General features: G+C 48.1%; 1 protein-coding gene across 1 annotated transcript in view; it reads left to right on the top strand.

Annotated features, from left to right (window-relative positions):
- LOC149443507 (solute carrier family 15 member 2-like) overlaps positions 1 to 20,576 on the top strand; it is a 57,907-nt gene that overhangs the window by 8,814 nt on the left and 28,517 nt on the right. Inside the window, exons 6-10 of the mRNA XM_089655605.1 lie at positions 5,252 to 5,342; positions 6,671 to 6,748; positions 8,793 to 8,875; positions 13,496 to 13,582; positions 20,161 to 20,250. Of these exons, the coding sequence (XP_089511731.1) occupies positions 5,252 to 5,342; positions 6,671 to 6,748; positions 8,793 to 8,875; positions 13,496 to 13,582; positions 20,161 to 20,250 (429 nt within the window). The remainder of the gene's footprint in view (positions 1 to 5,251; positions 5,343 to 6,670; positions 6,749 to 8,792; positions 8,876 to 13,495; positions 13,583 to 20,160; positions 20,251 to 20,576) is intronic.

Raw genomic sequence — 20,576 nt, 5'->3', positions numbered from 1 at the left:
CTCTTTGGACAGCGAGAGACGATATCCATCCAGAAAAAATCAAGGCCGGTTCCAGGGGCGGACTGACAATTAATGGGGCCCCCGGGCAATAGGGGATCATGGGGCCCCTGTGTCCTTGCCGAAACTCAAAAAAGCCTATGAAAAAGGTACCAGGGGCATTTAATGGGGCCCCCTACTGACCCCGGGCCCTCGGGCAGTGCCCGAGTTTCCAAATGGTCAGTCCGCCCCTGGCCGGTTCACATAATGCGGTTTTTAAGGGGGCGGTCCACCAATAGGTGGTATTTCAGTTATAGGCGGGGTCTGCTGATCTGATCTTCTTGTACTGCATGTCTCCGGTGGGGGGATCAGCTATCCAGAATCTACCAGAGATGGGGAAAAAAAACCCAGCACATGGGGGACTATACCCACCTTCTGCGTGATCTGTCCCGTGTGCTGATATGTCCACCTTTCAACAAAATGCCCCCCCCCCCCCGTTAGGTGAAGCAGGGGTTAATAGCACAGTGTGAGCTTTTTCAGACTTTTATCAAGAGAGCCCAACTGTGCCCACCTCCTCCATTCACAGAAGCCTGTACAACAGCTTCCATGAATGGAAAAGGATCTACAGTATGGATGGGGGATGGGCAGAAGATTGATTTGTCCACCTTCCCCAATCTTAGACCCCGTTTCATTCATGGAAGCTGTTGTAATGGCTTTTATGAATGGAGGAGGTGGAGAAGATTTATTAGTATGCCTTCCCCATTCTTAGACCCCGTTTCATTCACGGAAGCTGTTGTAATGGCTTTTATGAATGGGGGATGGGCAGAAGATTAATTGGTCCGCCTTCTCCATTCTTAGACCCCGCTTCATTCATGGACGCTGTTGTAACGGCTTCTACTTACATGGAAGAAAAATATATTTTAAATATATTTTTTAAATATTCTTCCCAAATATATTGACATCTATTTGAAATGCTACAATTTTGACCGTATTCAATATATTTGAAAATAGATTTTAATAAATATGTATATATACTGCATGTTGAAATGCGTTTATATTACAAAATACATGAAAAATATTTTTAAAAATAGATTTTCAAATATACTGTATGTCTTTAAAAATACAAATCTACATTTTTGGAATTTACAATTATATGTTAAAATGCCTTTTTTATATGTTAAAAAAAAATCTGAAGAATATATTTTTAAAAATTAAAAAAAAGTCGTTTTAACATATATTTATAAATACAAATCTACATTTTTGGAATTTACAAAGACATGCAGTATATTTGAAAATCTATTTTAAAAATATTCTTCCCAAATATATTGACATATAATTGAAATGCTCCAATTTTGGCCGTATTCAATATATTTCAAAACAGATTTCAATAAATAAATATATCTATATATACTGCACGTTGAAATGCGTTTTTATTAGAAAATATATGAAAAATATACTGTGTGTCTTTAAAAATACAAATCTACATTTTTGGAATTTACAAATATATGTTAAAATGACTTTTTTATATGTTAAAAAAATCTGAAGAGTATATTTCAAAAATATATATATTTTCTGCTGGAAAAACGCTCCAAAAAAACAAACCATTTTTTCCCTCCTAAAAGCTAAAAAAAAACGCCAATAGCCTAAATTAGTGTTCATGAACACGCAGGATATCATTATTTTAGCTTCTAGGAGAAAAAAAAAAAAGGTAATAACCGCTTTTAGGAGCTTAACCTCTTCACGCCGGCCGCACACAAATGGACGCAAAATAGACGCCGAGCAGCCGCACATTTGCGTGCAATTATCAAAAAACATATGTGCTGAGAGTGCGCGCTCCCAGCACACGTCTGGTACTCACAGAAAGGTCCCAGTCTCCTCTTTCGATCGGGACCTTTCCCGATCATGTGACCGCCGTGACCACGCGTCATGGCGTTCACATGATCCCTAAACCCCGCCTGTCCCAGCTTCTGAAACACTTAAAGGGCTGGGAGGCGCCGGTGGGAAGGGGTTAAAAAAACGTTAGTGTGCATGGGGCCTGAAAGGAAAAAAACACATGTGTAAGCAACATTTTTTTTATGCCCGGAGTGTAGGGCTGTTCAATCCCTCCTGATACACTTCTACAAAATAAAACCACCACCCACAGTGAGCCTGGGTCAGGGGCGGGCTGACAACTCATGGGGCCCCCGGGCAATAGGGGATCATGGGGCCCCTGTGTCTTTGCCTAAACTCAAAAAAGCCTATGAAAAAGGTACCAGGGGCATCTCATGGGGCCCCCTACTGACCCCGGGCCCTCGGGCAGTGCCCGAGTTTCCAAATGGTCAGTCCGCCCCTGGCCCGGGTTCACACATGTGCGGCATGGAAAACCGCATGTGATTCGCACAGGAACCGCACCGAATTCCTCGGCCAATCACATGTGATTTGTGTGCGGTGCGATCGGAGTCGTACATTTTATATGGCTCTAATCGCACCGCACCAAAAATGCGCAGGACCCTTTTTTGGGGTCCGCGCTAGAATTGGATCGCACAGGTATTCACACCTATGGAATCCGATTCTGCACATCGCACCGCGTTTTGCGGACCGCTTTCGGGGTGTTGTTAACTTAGCATACACAGCCGCATGAACTTGGTGCGATTCTGATGCGGTGTGGAATTCGCACAGAAAACGCTGCAAGTTCAGCACCGCATCAGTGTGAACCCGGGCTGAAGAACGAATGTATAAAATCAAAACAAATGAATAAATATTACAGTGTATCAAATAAAAACAAATGACTAAAGAATGCCATGTATGAAATAAAAACAAAGAAAGGGCGCCGTGTATAAAATCAAAACAAATAAATAATGCAATGTATAAAATCAAAACAAATGAACAAACAATACAACGTATCAAATAAAGACAAGCGGATGAAAACAAAACTAATCAATGGCACAGTACAGGATAATGTGCGTCCAATTCATTTCCAGATTAAAACTCGTTTCTAAATGTATTCAAAGTTTATAAAACATTTTTGATGCGTCCTGATTGGTGGTGAAGATTTCTTGCCATCAGAAAGACGTTTTTGCCAAAATTTGATTACGCTTTAATTTTTTTTTTTTTTTAATCTGGCATTCTATTATACACATAATATATTTCTGATTCATTTGGGGTTTTTTTGTTTTTTTTTTCCTTTGTTATTTATTTGTTTTTCCTTGGGCCCCTTGAACTCTGCACCTGCCCCCCCCCCGGGCGCACGAAAATGCTGATGGGAATGAATAATACAGCTGGACGGCCCTGTGCGCAAGAGGCCTTTGCTTCTCGCCTCTCGCCGTGGGCGGTACATCATTTTTGTTGTCTTTCATTCCTATAGATCAGTGTTTCTCAACCTTTTTTCAGTCAAGGCGCCCTTTAAAATGGACAGTCCCGAGGCGCCCTTTAAAATGATGGACAGTCTTGAGGCACCCTTTAAAATGATGGGCAGTCCCGAGGCGCCCTTTAAAATGATGGACAGTCCCGAGGCGCCCTTTAAAATGATGGACAGTCTTGAGGCACCCTTTAAAATGATGGGCAGTCCCGAGGCGCCCTTTAAAATGATGGACAGTCCCGAGGCGCCCTTTAAAATGATGGACAGTCCCGAGGCGCCCTTTAAAATGATGGACAGTCCCGAGGCGCCCTTTAAAATGATGGACAGTCCCGAGGCGCCCTTTAAAATGATGGACAGTCCCGAGGCGCCCTTTAAAATGATGGACAGTCCCGAGGCGCCCTTTAAAATGATGGACAGTCCCGAGGCGCCCTTTAAAATGGTGGACAGACCCGAGGCGCCCTTTAAAATGATGGACAGTCTTGAGGCACCCCATTCTAAAATGGGGTGCCTCAAGACTGTCCATCCTTTTAAAAGGGTGCCCCATTCTAAAATGTGGAAAACTATTCTACACAAGTAGGACACCCAACATTCGAGGTGATTTATCCTTCCAAAGCCAATACACTTTTGCACGCTGGTACCGACTAGTATTCCAGTGTTTCTCCTCGCCCTCAGTTTTTCTCCATCACTGAGCTAATATGACCCCAGCACTGAAGAAGAGGGGCAGGGGAGGGGCAAACTAAGATACTGTGCAGGCAGCTGACACCTTTCTTATCAACTGATGATGTCATTGGTTGTCAGGACGCCGGCGGTTAGAAGGTCATAATGGCGCACAATGAAAACCTGTGGCTTTGATTAACTAAAAGGCTGGCATGTTCCACCCGCTGGCTTGTATACAAGTTTTGGGCAATTTTTAGACATTTTGACAAGGCACCCCTGAAGAAACCTCAAGGCTACCCCGGGGTGCCTGGGCACCCTGGTTGAGAAAGGCTGCTATAGACCACGGGTGTCAAACTGGAGGCCCACCAGCTGTCACCGAACTACAAGTCCCATGAGGCATTGCAAGATTGACAGTTACAAACATGACTCCGAAAGGCAGAGGCATGATGGGAATTGTAGTTTCGCAACAGCTGGAGGGCCACCAGTTTGACACCCCTGTGTTTCAGAACTACAAGTCCCATGAGGCATTGCAAGTTTGACAGTTACAAGCATGACTCCCAAGGGCAGAGGCATGATGGGACTTGTTTCAGAACTACAAGTCCCATGAGGCATTGCAAGAGTGACCGTTACAACCATGACTCTCAAAGGCAGAGGCATGGGACTGGCATGATGGGGCTGGAGGGCCGCCAGTTTGACACCTTTGGTCTATAGCAGCCTTTCTCAACCAGGGTGCCCAGGCACCCCGGGTGCCTTGAGGTTTCTTCAGGGGTTGCCTTGTCAAAATGTCTAAAAATAGACTATGGGAATGCAAAATGCACTTGACAAAAAAAAATGTCAACACCGGCCGTAAGGCTAGCTTCACATCTGTGTTTTGGGAACGTGCGCAAAATCACACCCTTTCCCACCAAGCAGAGAAGCACACTGCACTTTAATAGACACATTGGGGTGCGACTGATTCCTAATGGTCTCCCTGAGCCATTGTTGACTGCATGGAGCCACAGCGGTGCAGCGCGATTTCACAAGAAAGTTTGGGGAATTCTTTTTCTGTGGTTCTCATGCGTAGAGAAGCCCATTGAAGTGAAGCCAAGGCTTGGACATTCTGTTTTCAGTCATGCGACTGTCATTTATACATCTCCTTGGACTCAACTAAAAACAACTGTCACTTTTTCGGAAAAATATCCCTGTGTGTTTAGCTCTGCGAATTGTGCCTCCTATATTTTAGACTTTTCAGCCAAGATATGGATTTATAAACAATTTGCTTGTTTTTTCCATCTTCTTCAGGTAAAAGAGAGAGGAAAATTCTTCTCCATCTTCTATATGTCCATCAATGCCGGAAGTCTCATCTCCACCTTCGTGACGCCGATTCTCCGAGGTCAGATATCTTTATCCAACTCCAGTCCTATCAATGGGTCCTACAAATGGTGGCGAGCTGATGCTTTCTACTAAAGGACCACATGGGGGGGGGTGACGGACAGAGTGTACATCGGGAGGTGTACAACTGGTGCTATTCTGCCGTGAAGCTGGGCAAATCTGCCACAGAGACGGTCGACACGATTCGGTCGTTCGAGGTGTTTTGAGCGGAACATGTACTTCAAGAGTGGACAGAGGAGTCCCTAGGGTTGGTGTCACCCGGTGCGGTAACACTTGGTGACACCCCCTCCGACGATCCCCGCAGAATGGATTGGACTCCGATCCATTATGCTCAATCCGCAGATCCGATCCATCCTGCGGGGATCGTCGGATTTCTTTACAACTTACCTTACAACTTACCTTTTCTTGGAGTGGGTCCGGTGTCCGCCCATATAGGTTGCATGCCGACGATCCCCGCAGGATGGATCAGATCTGTGGATTGAGCATAATGGATTGGACTCCGATCCATTATGCCCCCCAATCCACAGATCCCATCCCGTAAAGAAAGCTGATGATCCCCGCAGGATGGATGGGATCTGTAGATTGAGCATAATGGATCGGAGTCTGATCCATTATGCTCCCCAATCCACATATCCCATCCATCCTGTGTGGTTAGTCGGCTTGCTTTACAACTTACCTTTCCGTGGAGCAGGTCCGGTGTCACCCCGTGCGGTCGGTGTCACCCCGTGCGGGCCGAACCCCCCGCACCTGCCTCGGAACGCCACTGAGAGTGGAAGAACATCACTGGTAGATGACGAGAGATCAGGATGACCTTCAACGAGCTCGAGCCCCAAAAATGCCCTCTTTCTGAAGGTGAAGATCCAGCTCAAAGGCCCAAATCCAGCGATTTGGCCAGTTTCACGCAGAATTTCAAGTTTTCTCTGTGTTCTAACTTGCTGTCCATGATGAAATAGCAGACGTGGTAGCACATGTGGTCAGAATAGCACCAGTGGCACAGCTCCCGATGTACACAGGACGATATCTTTTGGCACACTGATTTATGAAGGTCGGTGCTCCCTGTGACTGTGCATGCAGCCTCGTGCTGCCATCTGTTGGCGTGTTACAAAACTAATCTCAAAACTTTTTGATACCACCTCATAAGGATTTTATACTAAAATTTCAACTTCCATGCCCTGTCAGTTGTCCCACAGCGGCGGGATGATTGGCAATGACTGGCATTTGGGAATGGGAAGGTTCCCGAATTCACCCCCCCCCCCCCCCTTCAGTTCATTGTCCCATCACACTACATCTGTACCGGCCTCTCACATCACCTCTCCCCGTGTCTTGCAGGAGACGTCCAGTGCTTCGGAATGGATTGTTACGCTTTGGCGTTCGGCGTTCCGGCTGCCTTGATGTTTATTGCGCTGAGTAAGTAAATCGCTTTATTGGAGATTTTTTATTTTATTATTAACATGTTGAAGTATCAGGAGAACAAAATGACCAGAAAGATAAATAATAACCAAACAAACATTGTAAACAATTTATTGGTTGAAGAGATCCAATGAGAGATAATAGGAAGAACATCTGATATCTGCGTCTGAGAAAAAGGAAAAGGATGTCACAACGATGAGATTAGACCTCCAGCCTCCCCTTCAGTCTTGCACAGGTGTATTGGCTCTTCCCCTTCAGTCTTGCACAGGTGTACTGGCTCCTCCCCTTCAGTCTTGCACAGGTGTACTGGCTCCTCCCCTCCAGTCTTGCACAGGTGTACCGGCTCCTCCCCTTCAGTCTTGCCCAGGTGTACCGGCTCCTCCCCTTCAGTCTTGCACAGGTGTACCGGCTCCTCCCCTTCAGTCTTGCACAGGTGTACCGGCTCCTCCCCTTCAGTCTTGCACAGGTGTACCGGCTCCTCCCCTTCAGTCTTGTACAGGTGTACCGGCTCCTCCCCTTCAGTCTTGCACAGGTGTACCGGCTCCTCCCCTTCAGTATTGCACAGATGTACCGGCTCCTCCCCTCCAGTCTTGCACAGGTGTACCGGCTCTTCCCCTTCAGTCTTGCACAGGTGTACCGGCTCCTCCCCTTCAGTCTTGCACTGGTGTATCGGCTCCTCCCCTTCAGTTTTGCACAGGTGTACCGGCTCCTCCCCTTCAGTCTTGCACAGATGTACCAGCTCGCCCCCTTCAGTCTTGCACATGTATATTGGCTCCTCCCCTCCAGTATTGCACAGGTGTCCCGGCTCCTCCCCTTCTGTCTTGCTCAGGTATCCCGGCTCCTCCCCTTCAGTCTTGCACAGATCTTAGAGGCTGCGAATGGCAGTGCGGGTAGGGCCCCACCCGGAACTGCCAAATCACATATATATAACAGTAAATAACTTCAAACATGCGTGGGACAAACATAGATCTATACTTAGACAAAAAAGTTAACAAAACCCCCCCCAACAAAAAAAAAAAGACAGGCAGACTTGATGGACTTGGTCTTTTTTCTGCTGTCACTTTTCTATTATTTCAGGTACTTATATAGCGCCATCAATTTACACAGCGCTTTACATATATATTGTACATTCCCATCAGTCCCCGCCCCTGAGGAGCGTACAATCTAAGGTCCCTAACTCACGTTCATACATACACATACTAGGACCAATTTAGACAGGAGCCAATTCACCTCTCAGCATGTCTTTGTTGTGTGGAAGGAAACCCATGCAGTCACAGGGAGAACATGCAGACTCCAGGCAGGTGGTGCAGTGCTTTACATATATATTGTACATTCACATCAGTCTCCGCCCCTGAGGAGTATACAATCTAAGGTCCCTAACTCACGTTCATACATACACATACTAGAGACAATTTAGACAGGAGCCAATTCACCTCACAGGTCTTTGTTGTGTGGGAGGAAACCGGAGTACCCAGAGGAAACCCGCGCAGTCACAGGGAGAACATGCAAACTCCAGGCAGGTGGTGACGTGGTTGGGATTCGAACCAACAACCCGAGTACTGCCAGGCGGAAGGGCTAACCATTCAGCCACTGTGCTGCCCCTCTGCAATATCAGGTGGGTGGTTATACTCTCTTGGTGCAAACACTAGTTTTCCTGGCTGTCAGGCTGATTTGAACACGAATTGGCGATGCGGCATCTCTATTACCAGCCCCTCGGAGACGAACACCCGGACTATTGTAGAGTTTTCTCAGTTTTTCTCTCCCATCATTAGATCCGTCAAGTTTGATTCATAAATAAATCACAGAGACATATATTTTTATACCAGAAATGTGCTTGGCCCCGGGGCCCCTCTGTTCCTGCCGTGCAGAGCTGACCCCCCCCCCTCCCCTCCGATCTGCGTCCATGCAGCTGATCTGATGAAAGCGCTGTTTGTGCGCCGGGCGGTGAATGATTCCCTTCATGTAGACGGACGGCGGGGTCCTGTGAGGACAGGCAGAGTACTGTGGATGGACGTCTGACATTTTGTTTTCTCTCCTCCAGTTGTGTTTGTCAGCGGCAGCGGAATGTACAAGAAGAACCCGCCGCAAGGAAACGTCTTATCCCGAGTCATCAAGTGCATCGGAGTGAGTGATAGAACCAGAACCGATACTCACATTTCACCGACCGCAGAGCCAGTCCACCAAAAAAAAGTCACATTGTAGATATTTCAAACGAAAAAACCTTTTTCCACCGCGCTTAGCGATCAAATAAATAATCAATTCTACAGCCGCACACAAAAAAAAAAAAACATCCACCCTAATTGTACATTATACTCCTACCAATACGCTGCGCTGGAAATAAAAGTCTGCAACTCATAATCCTCAAATACAGTTGTGTTCAAAATACTAGCCGTCAGACATCACTAACCGGATCAATCGCTGTTTTTGGTGGAAATGATATTTCTACATGGCAAATAATTTCCTAGTAGGTGTAGTAGAGTCATAGAAATCCAACAGACCCAACAGTCATGACATGCATGCTGCTGATTCTGTGTCATTGAATCACTCATTGAAAGGGGCGTGTTCACAATAATAGCCGTGTGGAGTTCTATTAGTGAGGTCATTAATTCTTTGAAAAACAGGTGGCAATTATTGCCCTTATTTAAGGAAGTAAGGCAGCAAATGTTGGACATGCTGGTTACAGTGCATTTCTCTCTGAAATTCTGAGGAAAATGGGTGGTTCCAGACATTGTTCAGAAGAACAGCGTACCTTGATTAAAACGTTGATTGGAGGGGAAAACATATAAAGAAGTGCAGAAAATGATCGGCTGCTCAGCTAAAATGATGGCAAATGCTTTAAAATGGCAACCAAAACCTGAAAGACGCGGAAGAAACCGAAAAACCACCATTGGAATGGATAGAAGAATAGCCAAAATGGGGCGGACTCAGCCAACAATCAGCTCCAGGAAGATGAAAGAAGGTGTGACGTTCCCTGTGAGGACTCAGCCAACAATCAGCTCCAGGAAGATGAAAGAAGGTGTGACGTTCCCTGTGAGGACTGTTACAATTAGAAGACGCCGATGTGAAGCCAAGCTATCTGCAAGAAGTCCCCGCAAAGTCCCACTGATGGAAAAAGACGTGTGCTGAAGAGGTTACAATCTGCCAAAGAGCACATTGATTGGCCTAAAGAGAAATGGCGCAACATTCTGTGGACTGATGAAAGTAAGATTGTTCTTTTTGGGTCTAGTGGGCGGAGACAGTTTGTCAGACGACCCCCAAACACTGAATTCAAGCCACAGTACACTGTGAAGACCGTGAAGCATGGTGGTGCAAGCATCATGATATGGGGATGTTTCTCATACTACGGTGTTGGACCTATTTATCGCATACCAGGGATCATGGATCAGTTTGAATCCATCAGAATACTTGAAGAGGTCATGCTGCCTTATGCTGAAGAGGAAATGCCCTTGAAATGGGTGTTCCAACAAGACAACGACCCCAAACACACCAGTAAACGTGCAACATCTTGGTTCCAGACCAACAAGATGGACGTTATGGAGTGGCCAGCCCAATCCCCGGATCATCCAATAGAAAACTTGTGGGGTGACATCAAAAATGCCGTTTCTGAGGCCAAACCAAGAAATAGAGAAGAACTGTGGAATGTGGTCCAATCATCCTGGGCTGGAATACCTGATCACAGGGGCCAGAAGTTGGGTGACTCCATGCAACACAGATGTCCAGCAGTTCTCAGAAACAGTGCGACTACAACCAAATATTCATGAAGTCATTCAAAGGAAAGCAAAATCTTCCAACATTTCTCAGTTTATATAGTGAATGTTTGAGTTTGTAAAGAAGAATACAAACACGGCCATTTTTTTGAACCGTCTAATATTCACTTTTCTTCACTTTTTTTAAAGGAACAACACAAATTTGATGTATTTTTCTTCCTGTTGTGATTTGGAATAGAATGTGTCGTGTTCCCAATGCATTCGTGTGGATGGAAATAAAAACTATTAGAAGGATTTTCAGCTTTATTCACTTTTTTCAACACACTGCTAATATTTTGAACACAACTTTATATGCGATAAATCCAAACGTAAAATATACAGGCGGACCTCGGTATACGAACGCCTCGGCTAATGTAATTTTCGGTTTATGAATGAAAGTCCAATTGAAAATAATGCCTCGGTTTACGAATTTTTTTTGCAATACGAACAAATTAATTGGTTTTCGATGCATTTACGAATTCATTTTTAATCATGTCCCTGTACAGTATTTATACCTGAACAGATAAAACTTTTTTTTGGTTTTCAATGCATTCCTATGGGAAACCGCATTATTTTTCGCAATACAAAAAGTTCCGCAGAATGAATTAAATTCGTAAACCGAGGTATGCCTGTAAATGAAAGTCCAAAAAGTTATGAAGGTTCTCCTGTGAGGAAAGTGTCCATCAACATCAACAACAGTGTATCCACCACCAACAAAACCAGCCTCTTACCGAATTCCCAGACCCCAAATTCAGACTTTCAGATTGATCCCCTTGACAACATCCTTTTGGATGAAACGTGCATCAGGGGAGGAGGAGTCCGTGCTCATGTCATCAGCAGGCACCACCAGCGTCTATTACATGAGGTTTTATCATATGATTTTGTAAGTAGAACTTTTGGGGTTTTGATGAATAAGTCTTTGGTGGTATCACGCTATGGAGGGTTTCTTTTGTATGTCTGCGCTGTCTGTGGCAAAGGAAAAGGAATAAGCCATCGGAGCATCAACATCGGCCTTTCCCAACCTTCTCATCACAGAGGAACCCCTGAAATTACTTTCTGGTCTCGGGGAACCCCTGCAAAAAATGACTGTCTACAACTCTCCATACATTAGTGTGGTGGTCAGTGGGAAGAATGCTCCTCACACTTGTGTCATTGGGAAGAATGCTCCTCACACTTGTGTCATTGGGAAGAATGCTCCTCACACTTGTGTCATTGGGAAGAATGCTCCTCACTCTTGTGGTCATTGAGAAGAATGCTCCTCACACTTGTGGTCATTGGGAAGAATGCTCCTCACACTTGTGGTCATTGGGAAGAATGCTCCTCACACTTGTGTCATTGGGAAGAATGCTCCTCACACTTGTGTCATTGGGAAGAATGCTCCTCACTCTTGTGGTCATTGAGAAGAATGCTCCTCACTCTTGTGGTCATTGGGAAGAATGCTCCTCACACTTGTGGTCATTGGGAAGAATGCTCCTCACACTTGTGGTCATTGGGAAGAATGCTCCTCACACTTGTGGTCATTGGGAAGAATGCTCCTCACACTTGTGGTCATTGGGAAGAATGCTCCTCACACTTGTGGTCATTGGGAAGAATGCTCCTCACACTTGTGGTCATTGGGAAGAATGCTCCTCACACTTGTGGTCATTGGGAAGAATGCTCCTCACACTTGTGGTCAGTGGGAAGAATGCTCCTCACACTTGTGGTCAGTGGGAAGAATGCTCCTCACACTTGTAGTCAGTGGGAAGAATGCTCCTCACACTTGTGTCATTGGGAAGAATGCTCCTCACTCTTGTGGTCATTGAGAAGAATGCTCCTCACACTTGTGTCATTGGGAAGAATGCTCCTCACACTTGTGTCATTGGGAAGAATGCTCCTCACACTTGTGGTCAGTGGGAAGAATGCTCCTCACACTTGTGGTCATTGGGAAGAATGCTCCTCACACTTGTGGTCATTGGGAAGAATGCTCCTCACACTTGTGTCATTGGGAAGAATGCTCCTCACACTTGTGTCATTGGGAAGAATTCTCCTCACACTTGTGTCATTGGGAAGAATTATCCCCTTACAGATTGCTAAAAAAAAGATCGATGGTATCAGAAGAACTGTATCTGAGAGGCAGAAATTTCTCTTGGCTCAAGGAACCCCTAGCAACCTATGGAGGAACCCTGGTCTTCATGGTTGTTATCATACGATCGGGATACATGCAGCGTCCTGCCAAACAGACCTCCTATCATTTGGGGTCTAGGAATTTGGGAAGAGGCTGGTTATGTCGGTGCTGGATACACTCTTCACAACAAATGTATTTTTGATGTTGATGGACACTTTCCTCACAGGAGAACCTTCATAACCCTTCGGATTTTCGTTTATAGTTTCCATTGGGATTTATCACATTTATTTGAGCATTATTAGTTGCTCACTTATTCATTTACAGCGCAGCATATTGGTATGAGCATATCACAGTTATTGGTGGAGATACTGCCTATGGTACCTCCGGGCCAAAATTCCTCAGTATGTTCCTGTTCACCTGGGAATGTTCCAGCTCCTCTTTTCACACTTTTCACCAAAATGAATACATTTCCAGCAGGAAAGGTTGCAGCCCCTCATAATGGGCACAGCGGGGGTACAGACCCAGGAACTCAGCACAGGGATGGTGGTAACCCCTCATAATGGGCACAGCAGGGGTACAGACCCGGGAACTCAGCACAGGGATGGTGGGAACCCCTCAATGGGCACAGAGGGTGTACAGACCTGGGAACTCAGCACAGGGATGGTGGGAACCCCTCATAATGGGCACAGCGGGTGTACAGACCCGGGAACTCAGCACAGGTATGGTGGGAACCCCTCATAATGGGCACAGCGGGTGTACAGACCTGGGAACAGACTTCTGGTTCTTGAGCTGGACCTCCATAATTTGGCCACAAATGGGTTGATGGTGTCATCTCTCCCTGGCAGAGTGAGAGGAATCTGAATCATCTCCATGTTTTCTCTCTCTTATCTTTAGTTTGCCATCAAGAACCGCTGGACACATCGCTCTAAGCAATTCCCCAGGCGGGAGCACTGGCTGGACTGGGCCTCTGAGAAGTATTCGGTAAGTGTGAGTCTCTTGCTGCCTGCTCATAGGACACGTCCATTTGAGCACTTGGGCACTGCCCAAGGGCCCGGGGTCCGTAGGGGGCCCCATGAGTTGTCAGTCCACCCCTGGTCACCTCAACATCTCTTCTCTGCTTCATGACTTTAACTTGGCCTGCATTCAAGGATTGAGTAGGACAGGTCTGACCTAAACTGCAAATTTTGAAGGCTGCTGTCTGTCAACTACGGTGTCCCTGGGGGGTCCCTGGAACAGTCCAGAAAGTATGTCAAAGGATAAGGGCATTACAAAACTAAAATGAGTCCAATAATATTAATTTTTCGTGACAAGAAGTCAAAGAATGGAACCAACGCGTTTCAGGTCTCAGAGCTCCGCCTTCGTCAGGGCTTTGTCTTTATGAAGGTGGAGCTCTGAGTCCCCAAAATGCGTTAATTTATTCCTTTTACTACCTGGCATGAAAAACTAAGTTTTATTGGACTCATTTTGGTTTTGTGATCCTCTCATACGTTCACCTATTAATTTGGTCCATGGTAGACATACTCGCACGAGAACTCCACCCCCTCATCTCTAGTGGGGTCATGTTCCTTCTACCGAGGCCACAAACTATTATTTCAAATGGAAAAGTCATATTACAGCTCACCATACAGGCCACCCTGAAAGCAGAGCTGTGGGAGGGACCCAGCAGACTCCACCCACTACAGGCTTCCTGCAGAAAACTACAGAAGGGGGCGGAGACAAGACCAGTCACCCTGCACAAGGAGAGAGAGCAGAGCTGAGGGAGGGGCCCTGCAGGCTCCACCCACTACAGAAAACTAGTGGAGGAGGTGAAGACCAGACCAGTCACCGTGCACTAGGAGAGAGAGCAGAGTTGAGTGAGGGGCCCAGCAGGCTCCACCCACTGCAGAAAACTAGAGTGGGCGGAGACAAGATCAGTCCTGCACAAGGAGAGAGAGCAGAGCTGTGGGAGGGGCCCAGCAGGCTCCACCCACTACAGAAAACTAGAGGGGGTGGAGACAAGATCAGTCCTGCACAAGGAGAGAGAGCAGAGCTGAGGGAGGGGCCCAGCAGGCTCCACATACTACAGAAAACTAGAGGGGGTGGACACAAGACCAGTCCTCCTGCACAAGGAGAAAGAAAGCAGAGCTCAGGGAGGGGCCCTGCAGGCTCCACCCACTACAGAACACTAGAGGGGGCGGAGACCAGATCAGTCCTGCCCAAGGAGAGAGAGCAGAGCTGTGGGAGGGGCCCTGAAGGCTCCACCTACTACAGAAAACTAGAGGAGGGGGTGGAGACAAGACCAGTCCTCCTGCACAGGGAGAGAGAGCAGAGCTGTGGGAGGGGCCTTGAAGGCTCCACCCACTACAGAAAACTACCGGAGGGGGTGGAGACAAGACCAGTCCTCCTGCACAAGGAGAGAGAGCAGAGCTGTGGGAGGGGCCCTGAAGGCTCCACCTACTACAGAAAGCTACAGGAGGGGGCGGAGACAAGACCAGTCACCCTGCACAAGGAGAGAGAGCAGAGCTGGCAGAGGGGCCCAGAAGGCTCCACCTACTACAGAAAACTACCAGAGGGGGTGGAGACAAGATCAGTCCTGCACAAGGAGAAGGAGCAGAGCTGAGGGAGGGGCCCTGCAGGCTCCACCTACTACAGAAAACTACAGGAGGAGGCGGTAACAAGACACAAGGGGTGGACTTGGTCGCCAACAATGCTTAGGTAGGCGGTATGTGTTAAGTAAAACTCAAAGGATTTTTATGCTCTAATTTTACAATTTTTTTGTGCGTTTTACTTGACACATACCACCTACCTAAGCATTGTTGGCGACCAAGTCCACCCCTTCATGGAAACTGAATTCCTTGATGACAGTGGTCTCTTCCAGCAGGATAATGGGCCCTGCCACGATGCAAAAAATGGTTCAAGGATGGTGTAAAGAACACAATGATGGGTTTGAGGTGTTGACTTGGCCTCCAAATTCTCCAGATCTCAATCCTTTCAAACATTTGTTGAATGTGCTGGAAAAACAAGTCTGATCCATGGAGGCCCCACCTCAGGACTTAAAGGATCTGCTACTAGGGTGGCCACCCCATCCCTTTAAAACTGAACACACAATTAACCCCTCGCCTACCGGGCACTTCTACCCCCTTCCAGTCCAGGACAATTTTCAGCTTTCAGCGCTGTCGCACTTTGAATGACAATTGCGCGGTCATGCAACACTGCACCCATATGAAATTTTTCATAATTTTTTTCACACGAATAGAGCTTTCTTTTGGTGGTATTTAATCGCCGCTGGGGGTTTATTTTTTTGCGCTATAAACAAAAAAAAAAGTGCACAAAATTAGCAAACAGGTAATTTTTCTCCTTTACTGATGTGTGTTGATGAGGCTACACTGGTAGGCAGCACTGATAGGCTGCAATGATGGGCACTGATGAGGTGGCATGGATAGGCAGCACTGATGTGCACTGATCGGAGGTACTGATGAGCTGGCACTGATGCTGCACTGATGGGCAGCACTGATTGGTGGCACTGATGGGTGGTACTGCAGGGCACAGGTGGGTGGCACTGCTGGGCACAGGTGGTTGGCACTGATGGGGGGCACTACTGGGCACAGGTGGGTGGCACTGCTGGACACAGATGGTTGGCACTGATGGGGGGCACTGATGGGCACAGGTGGTTGGCACTGATGGGCACAGGTGGGTGTCACTGGGCACAGTTGGGTGGCACTGCTGGGCACAGGTGGTTGGCACTGATGGGGGGCACTGATGGGCACAGGTGGGTGGCACTGATGGGCACAGGTGGGTGACACTGATGGGCACAGGTGGTTGGCACTAATGGGTGGCACTGCTGGGCACAGGTGGGTGGCACTGCTGGGCACAGGTGGGTGACACTGATGGGCACAGGTGGTTGGCACTAATGGGGGGCACTGCTGGGCACAGGTGGGTGGCACTGCTGGGCACAGGTGGTTGGCACTAATGGGTGGCACTGCTGGGCACAGGTGGGTGGCACTGCTGGGCACAGGTGGGTGACACTTATGGGCACAGGTGGGTGACACTGATGGGCACAGGTGGGCTGCACTGATGGGCACAGGTGGGCTGCACTGCTGGGCAGTGATCATCAGGGCACTGATCAGTGCCCTGATGGTCAGTGCCGATCCCTCTGCTGGCAATTGACGCTTCTTGGCAGAACCTTCCATACGCTGTGACAGTGTGAGGAAAGTGCATTTACCGAAAATCTGCTGTGTCATTGGACACAGCTGATCACGTGTTAAAGGCCGCTGTGACTGGCTGTTTACCGGACACAGCGGTCACCGGTGGCGCCAGGTGCGTGCCGCTGGGGGCGTGTTCTGGAATGATGTCCACGGACGTTATCCCAGAACTAGACAACAGCGCTGTAGCCGTCCTTCGGATATAGTGCGGTTGGGAACTAATTAATTACAAGGGTTCTGCGGCTGATTAAGGTGGTAATTAAACTCACTCGGTGCCTTGTCTGCAGTCAGTCAGCCCCAGAACCTGTGTAAGTAATATGTGTTCGGTTTTATAGGGATGAGGCAGCAATCTTACTGACATTTGAAGCTTGATGGGATCCTTTGAAGCTAAAAAAAACCTACCATATAACCAGGGGCAACTCATGGGGCCCCCGGGTAATAGGGGATCATGGGGCCCCTGTGTCCTCGCCCACACTCAAACCACACCCAAAAAAGCCTATGAAAGCTACCATTGGCATCTCATGGGGCCCCCTACTGACCCTGGGCCCCTGGGCAGTGCCCGAATGGTCAGTCCTACCCTGCATATAACCAAACCTTGGTAGCACCATAGAGAAGCTAACCCTACAAGTAGCCTCTTATGCCGGCCATAGACGGGTCAAAAATCGGCCTGCTTTTCGGCCGGAAAAAAAAAAAAGGCTAATTTTCGCATCGTTAGTGGGTTAATTGCTCAGCCATTTTTTGGGGTTTTTGCACATTTTTTTTAATCGGGCATGTTGGAAAATATGCGGCCAATTTTGACGATCGGCCGATTTTCCCAGCAAATCGGCCGATCGTTTTACCGATAAAAAATCTGCGCATGAGCCGTGACCTGCAAGAAGAAGAAAAAGAAGAATTCCAGTCCGCTATTATATGTTATATGAAAAGTCTTGCAGTTGCAACAAATGTATCCATTTGTATCCATTTCAGATACAGATGGTTTTATTTGGATACAAATGGATACATTGTTGCAACCGCAAGACTTTTCATATAAAATATAATAGCGGACTGGAATTCTTCTTCTTCTGCTTTTTCTTCTTCTTGCAGGTCACGGCTCATGCACAGATTTTTTATCGGTAAAACGATCGGCCGATTTGCCCATCATTGCTGGAAAAATCGGCCGCAAATTTTCCAACATGCCTGATAAAAAAAAATATGCAAAAACCCCGAAAAACGTCCAACCAATTAATCCACTAATGGTGCGAAAATCGGCTGATTTTTTTTTTTTTTAGCTGAAAAATCGGCCGATTTTCGACCCGTCTATGGCCCGGCATAAGGCGGGAAAAAACGCGGTGTAACGTTACAGTTACACTATCTTTATTGAGTACAAACATCGAATATTACAAAATCACCAGAAGTAAGTATTTAATTAAAAAAACACCGGATTCCAATGAAGGACTGGCCACGTTGTCACCTTAGAACACCTAGAGCGCATGTTATCACGTCACGCTGACACACATGCATTCTTCATCAAATTGCCCCCCAAACCTAACGCCGTAATGCGATTGGCCCAGCTGGCTTAACCAAGAAGCAGGCTTTCCTGTACATAACTGCTGCACAGTGGCCGTATTGTTGTGGATTTGGTCCTCGGGAGCTGAAGGCACTGCAGATATTTGAACATAATTATCCAGCCTGAGACATAAAGCCCATTGAGATCAGCTGATAGCGACGGCTAATGCAGGCCACACATGGGAGGAATTCTTGGAAGAATTTTCTTTCTACAATCGTAACTAAAGGTGGGAATACATGATTAGAAAATCGACCGATCGTTCATCTGACGACCGTGAGGCGTTCATTCGTTGGTCGAAATTGTGGCCCACATTCACCAATCTAAAAAAAAATCATTCGTCGGGCAATACGTCTTCCATACAAGTAGAAGTGATGCGGTGGGCGTGTGACCTTGTAGCCACGCCCTGCCGCCCAGAACGAGCGATCCACGCCCTGCCGCCCAGAACGAGCGATCCACGCCCTGCCGGCCAGAACGAGCGATCCTCGCCCTGCCGCCCAGAAGGAGTGTTCAACACCCAGAACGTGCGATCCACGCCCTGCTGCCCAGAACGAGCGATCCACACCCTGCCGCCCAGAACGAGCGATCCACGCCCTGCCGCCCAGAACGAGCGATCCACGCCCTGCCGCCCAGAACGAGCGATCCACGCCCTGCCGGCCAGAACGAGCGATCCTCGCCCTGCCGCCCAGAAGGAGTGTTCAACACCCAGAACGTGCGATCCACGCCCTGCCGCCCAGAACGAGCGATCCACACCCTGCCGCCCAGAACGAGCGATCCACGCCCTGCCGGCCAGAACGAGCGATCCTCGCCCTGCCGCCCAGAAGGAGTGTTCAACACCCAGAACGAGCGATCCACGCCCTGCCGCCCAGAACGAGCGATCCACGCCCTGCCGCCCAGAACGAGCGATCCATGCCCTGCCGCCCAGAACGAGCGATCCACGCCCTGCCGCCCAGAACGAGCGTTCAACATCCAAAACGAGTGATCCACGCCCTGCCACCCAGAACGAGCGATCCACGCCCTGCCACCCAGCATGAGCGATCCATGCCCTGCCGCCCAGAACGAGCGATCCACGCCACTAGCTGGCCAGAATGAGCGATCCTCGCCCTGCCGCCCAGAAGGAGCGTTCAACACCCAGAATGAGCGATCCACGCCCTGCCGCCCAGAATGAGCGTTCAACACCCAGAACGAGCGTTCCACGCCCCACTGCCCAGAACGAGTGGTCCACACCCTGTTGCCCAGAACAAGCATTCAACACCCAGAATGAGCGTTCCACGCCCTGCCGCCCAGAACGAGCGTTCCATGCCCTGCCGCCCAGAACGAGCGTTCCACGCCCTGCCACCCAGAACGAGCATTCCACGCCCTGCTGCCCAGAACAAGCGGTCCACGCCCTGCCGCCCAGAACAAGTGATCAACGCCCTGCCACCCAGAACGAGCATTCCACGCCCTGCCGCCCAGAACGAGCAGTCCACGCCCTGCCGCCCAGAACGAGCGGTCCACGCCCTGCCACCCAAAACGAGCGATCTACGTCCTGCTGCCCAGAATGAGCGTTCAATGCCCTGCCGCCCAGGACGAGCGTTCAACGCCCTGCAAAACCTAAATACACCACTGTCATATACAGTTACCAGGGGCCCCCACTGGAGGATGAGGAGTCTTATCAGTGGGAAGTTGACTACCAGTTTGGTCACCAATTCTATAGAAATGTGACACAAAGTATCCTTCATAGCTGCATCCACATACTCCATGCAATCTGTAATTCCGTTATTCCCGCCGTGATTCTCTTGGCTTTGATTCATTTCCTCCTGGTGACATTGCACAATTTTTTTTTACATTTTCAGAAAAAGACTATCACAGAAGTAAAAATGGTGACCAAAGTCCTGTTCCTGTACATCCCCCTTCCCATGTTCTGGGCTCTGTACGACCAGCAGGTAATTCTGGAGACGGGGGAGGGTACAAAAACACGCTCTATAGCAGATCAACTTCAAATGTTGGAAGACATCGAGAAATAGTCCCCCATAACAAGAGGTGAGCAAACCAACATGCGGTCATGGCCATTCACCCAGCCATTGCCTGACCTTTGATGAAAATAGAGGAATACAGCTTCCCTGCATCCCTGACCTGTGATTGGACAGTGAGGGAGCAGCAGCAGACATCATGGGATTTAGGTAGCCGTGCTGGTGGCAGGTCTACACTGACTGCACAACACCAATGTCTCGTTAGGCATTCATCACATGGGGACATCAGCTGAGTTGTG

This window comes from Staurois parvus, unplaced genomic scaffold (assembly GCF_062004578.1).
Source record: "Staurois parvus isolate SC_StPar_1 unplaced genomic scaffold, SC_StPar_1.0 ptg000855l, whole genome shotgun sequence".
Classification (NCBI taxonomy): Eukaryota; Metazoa; Chordata; class Amphibia; order Anura; family Ranidae; genus Staurois; species Staurois parvus.
This window is presented reverse-complemented; position numbering and strand designations above follow the sequence as displayed.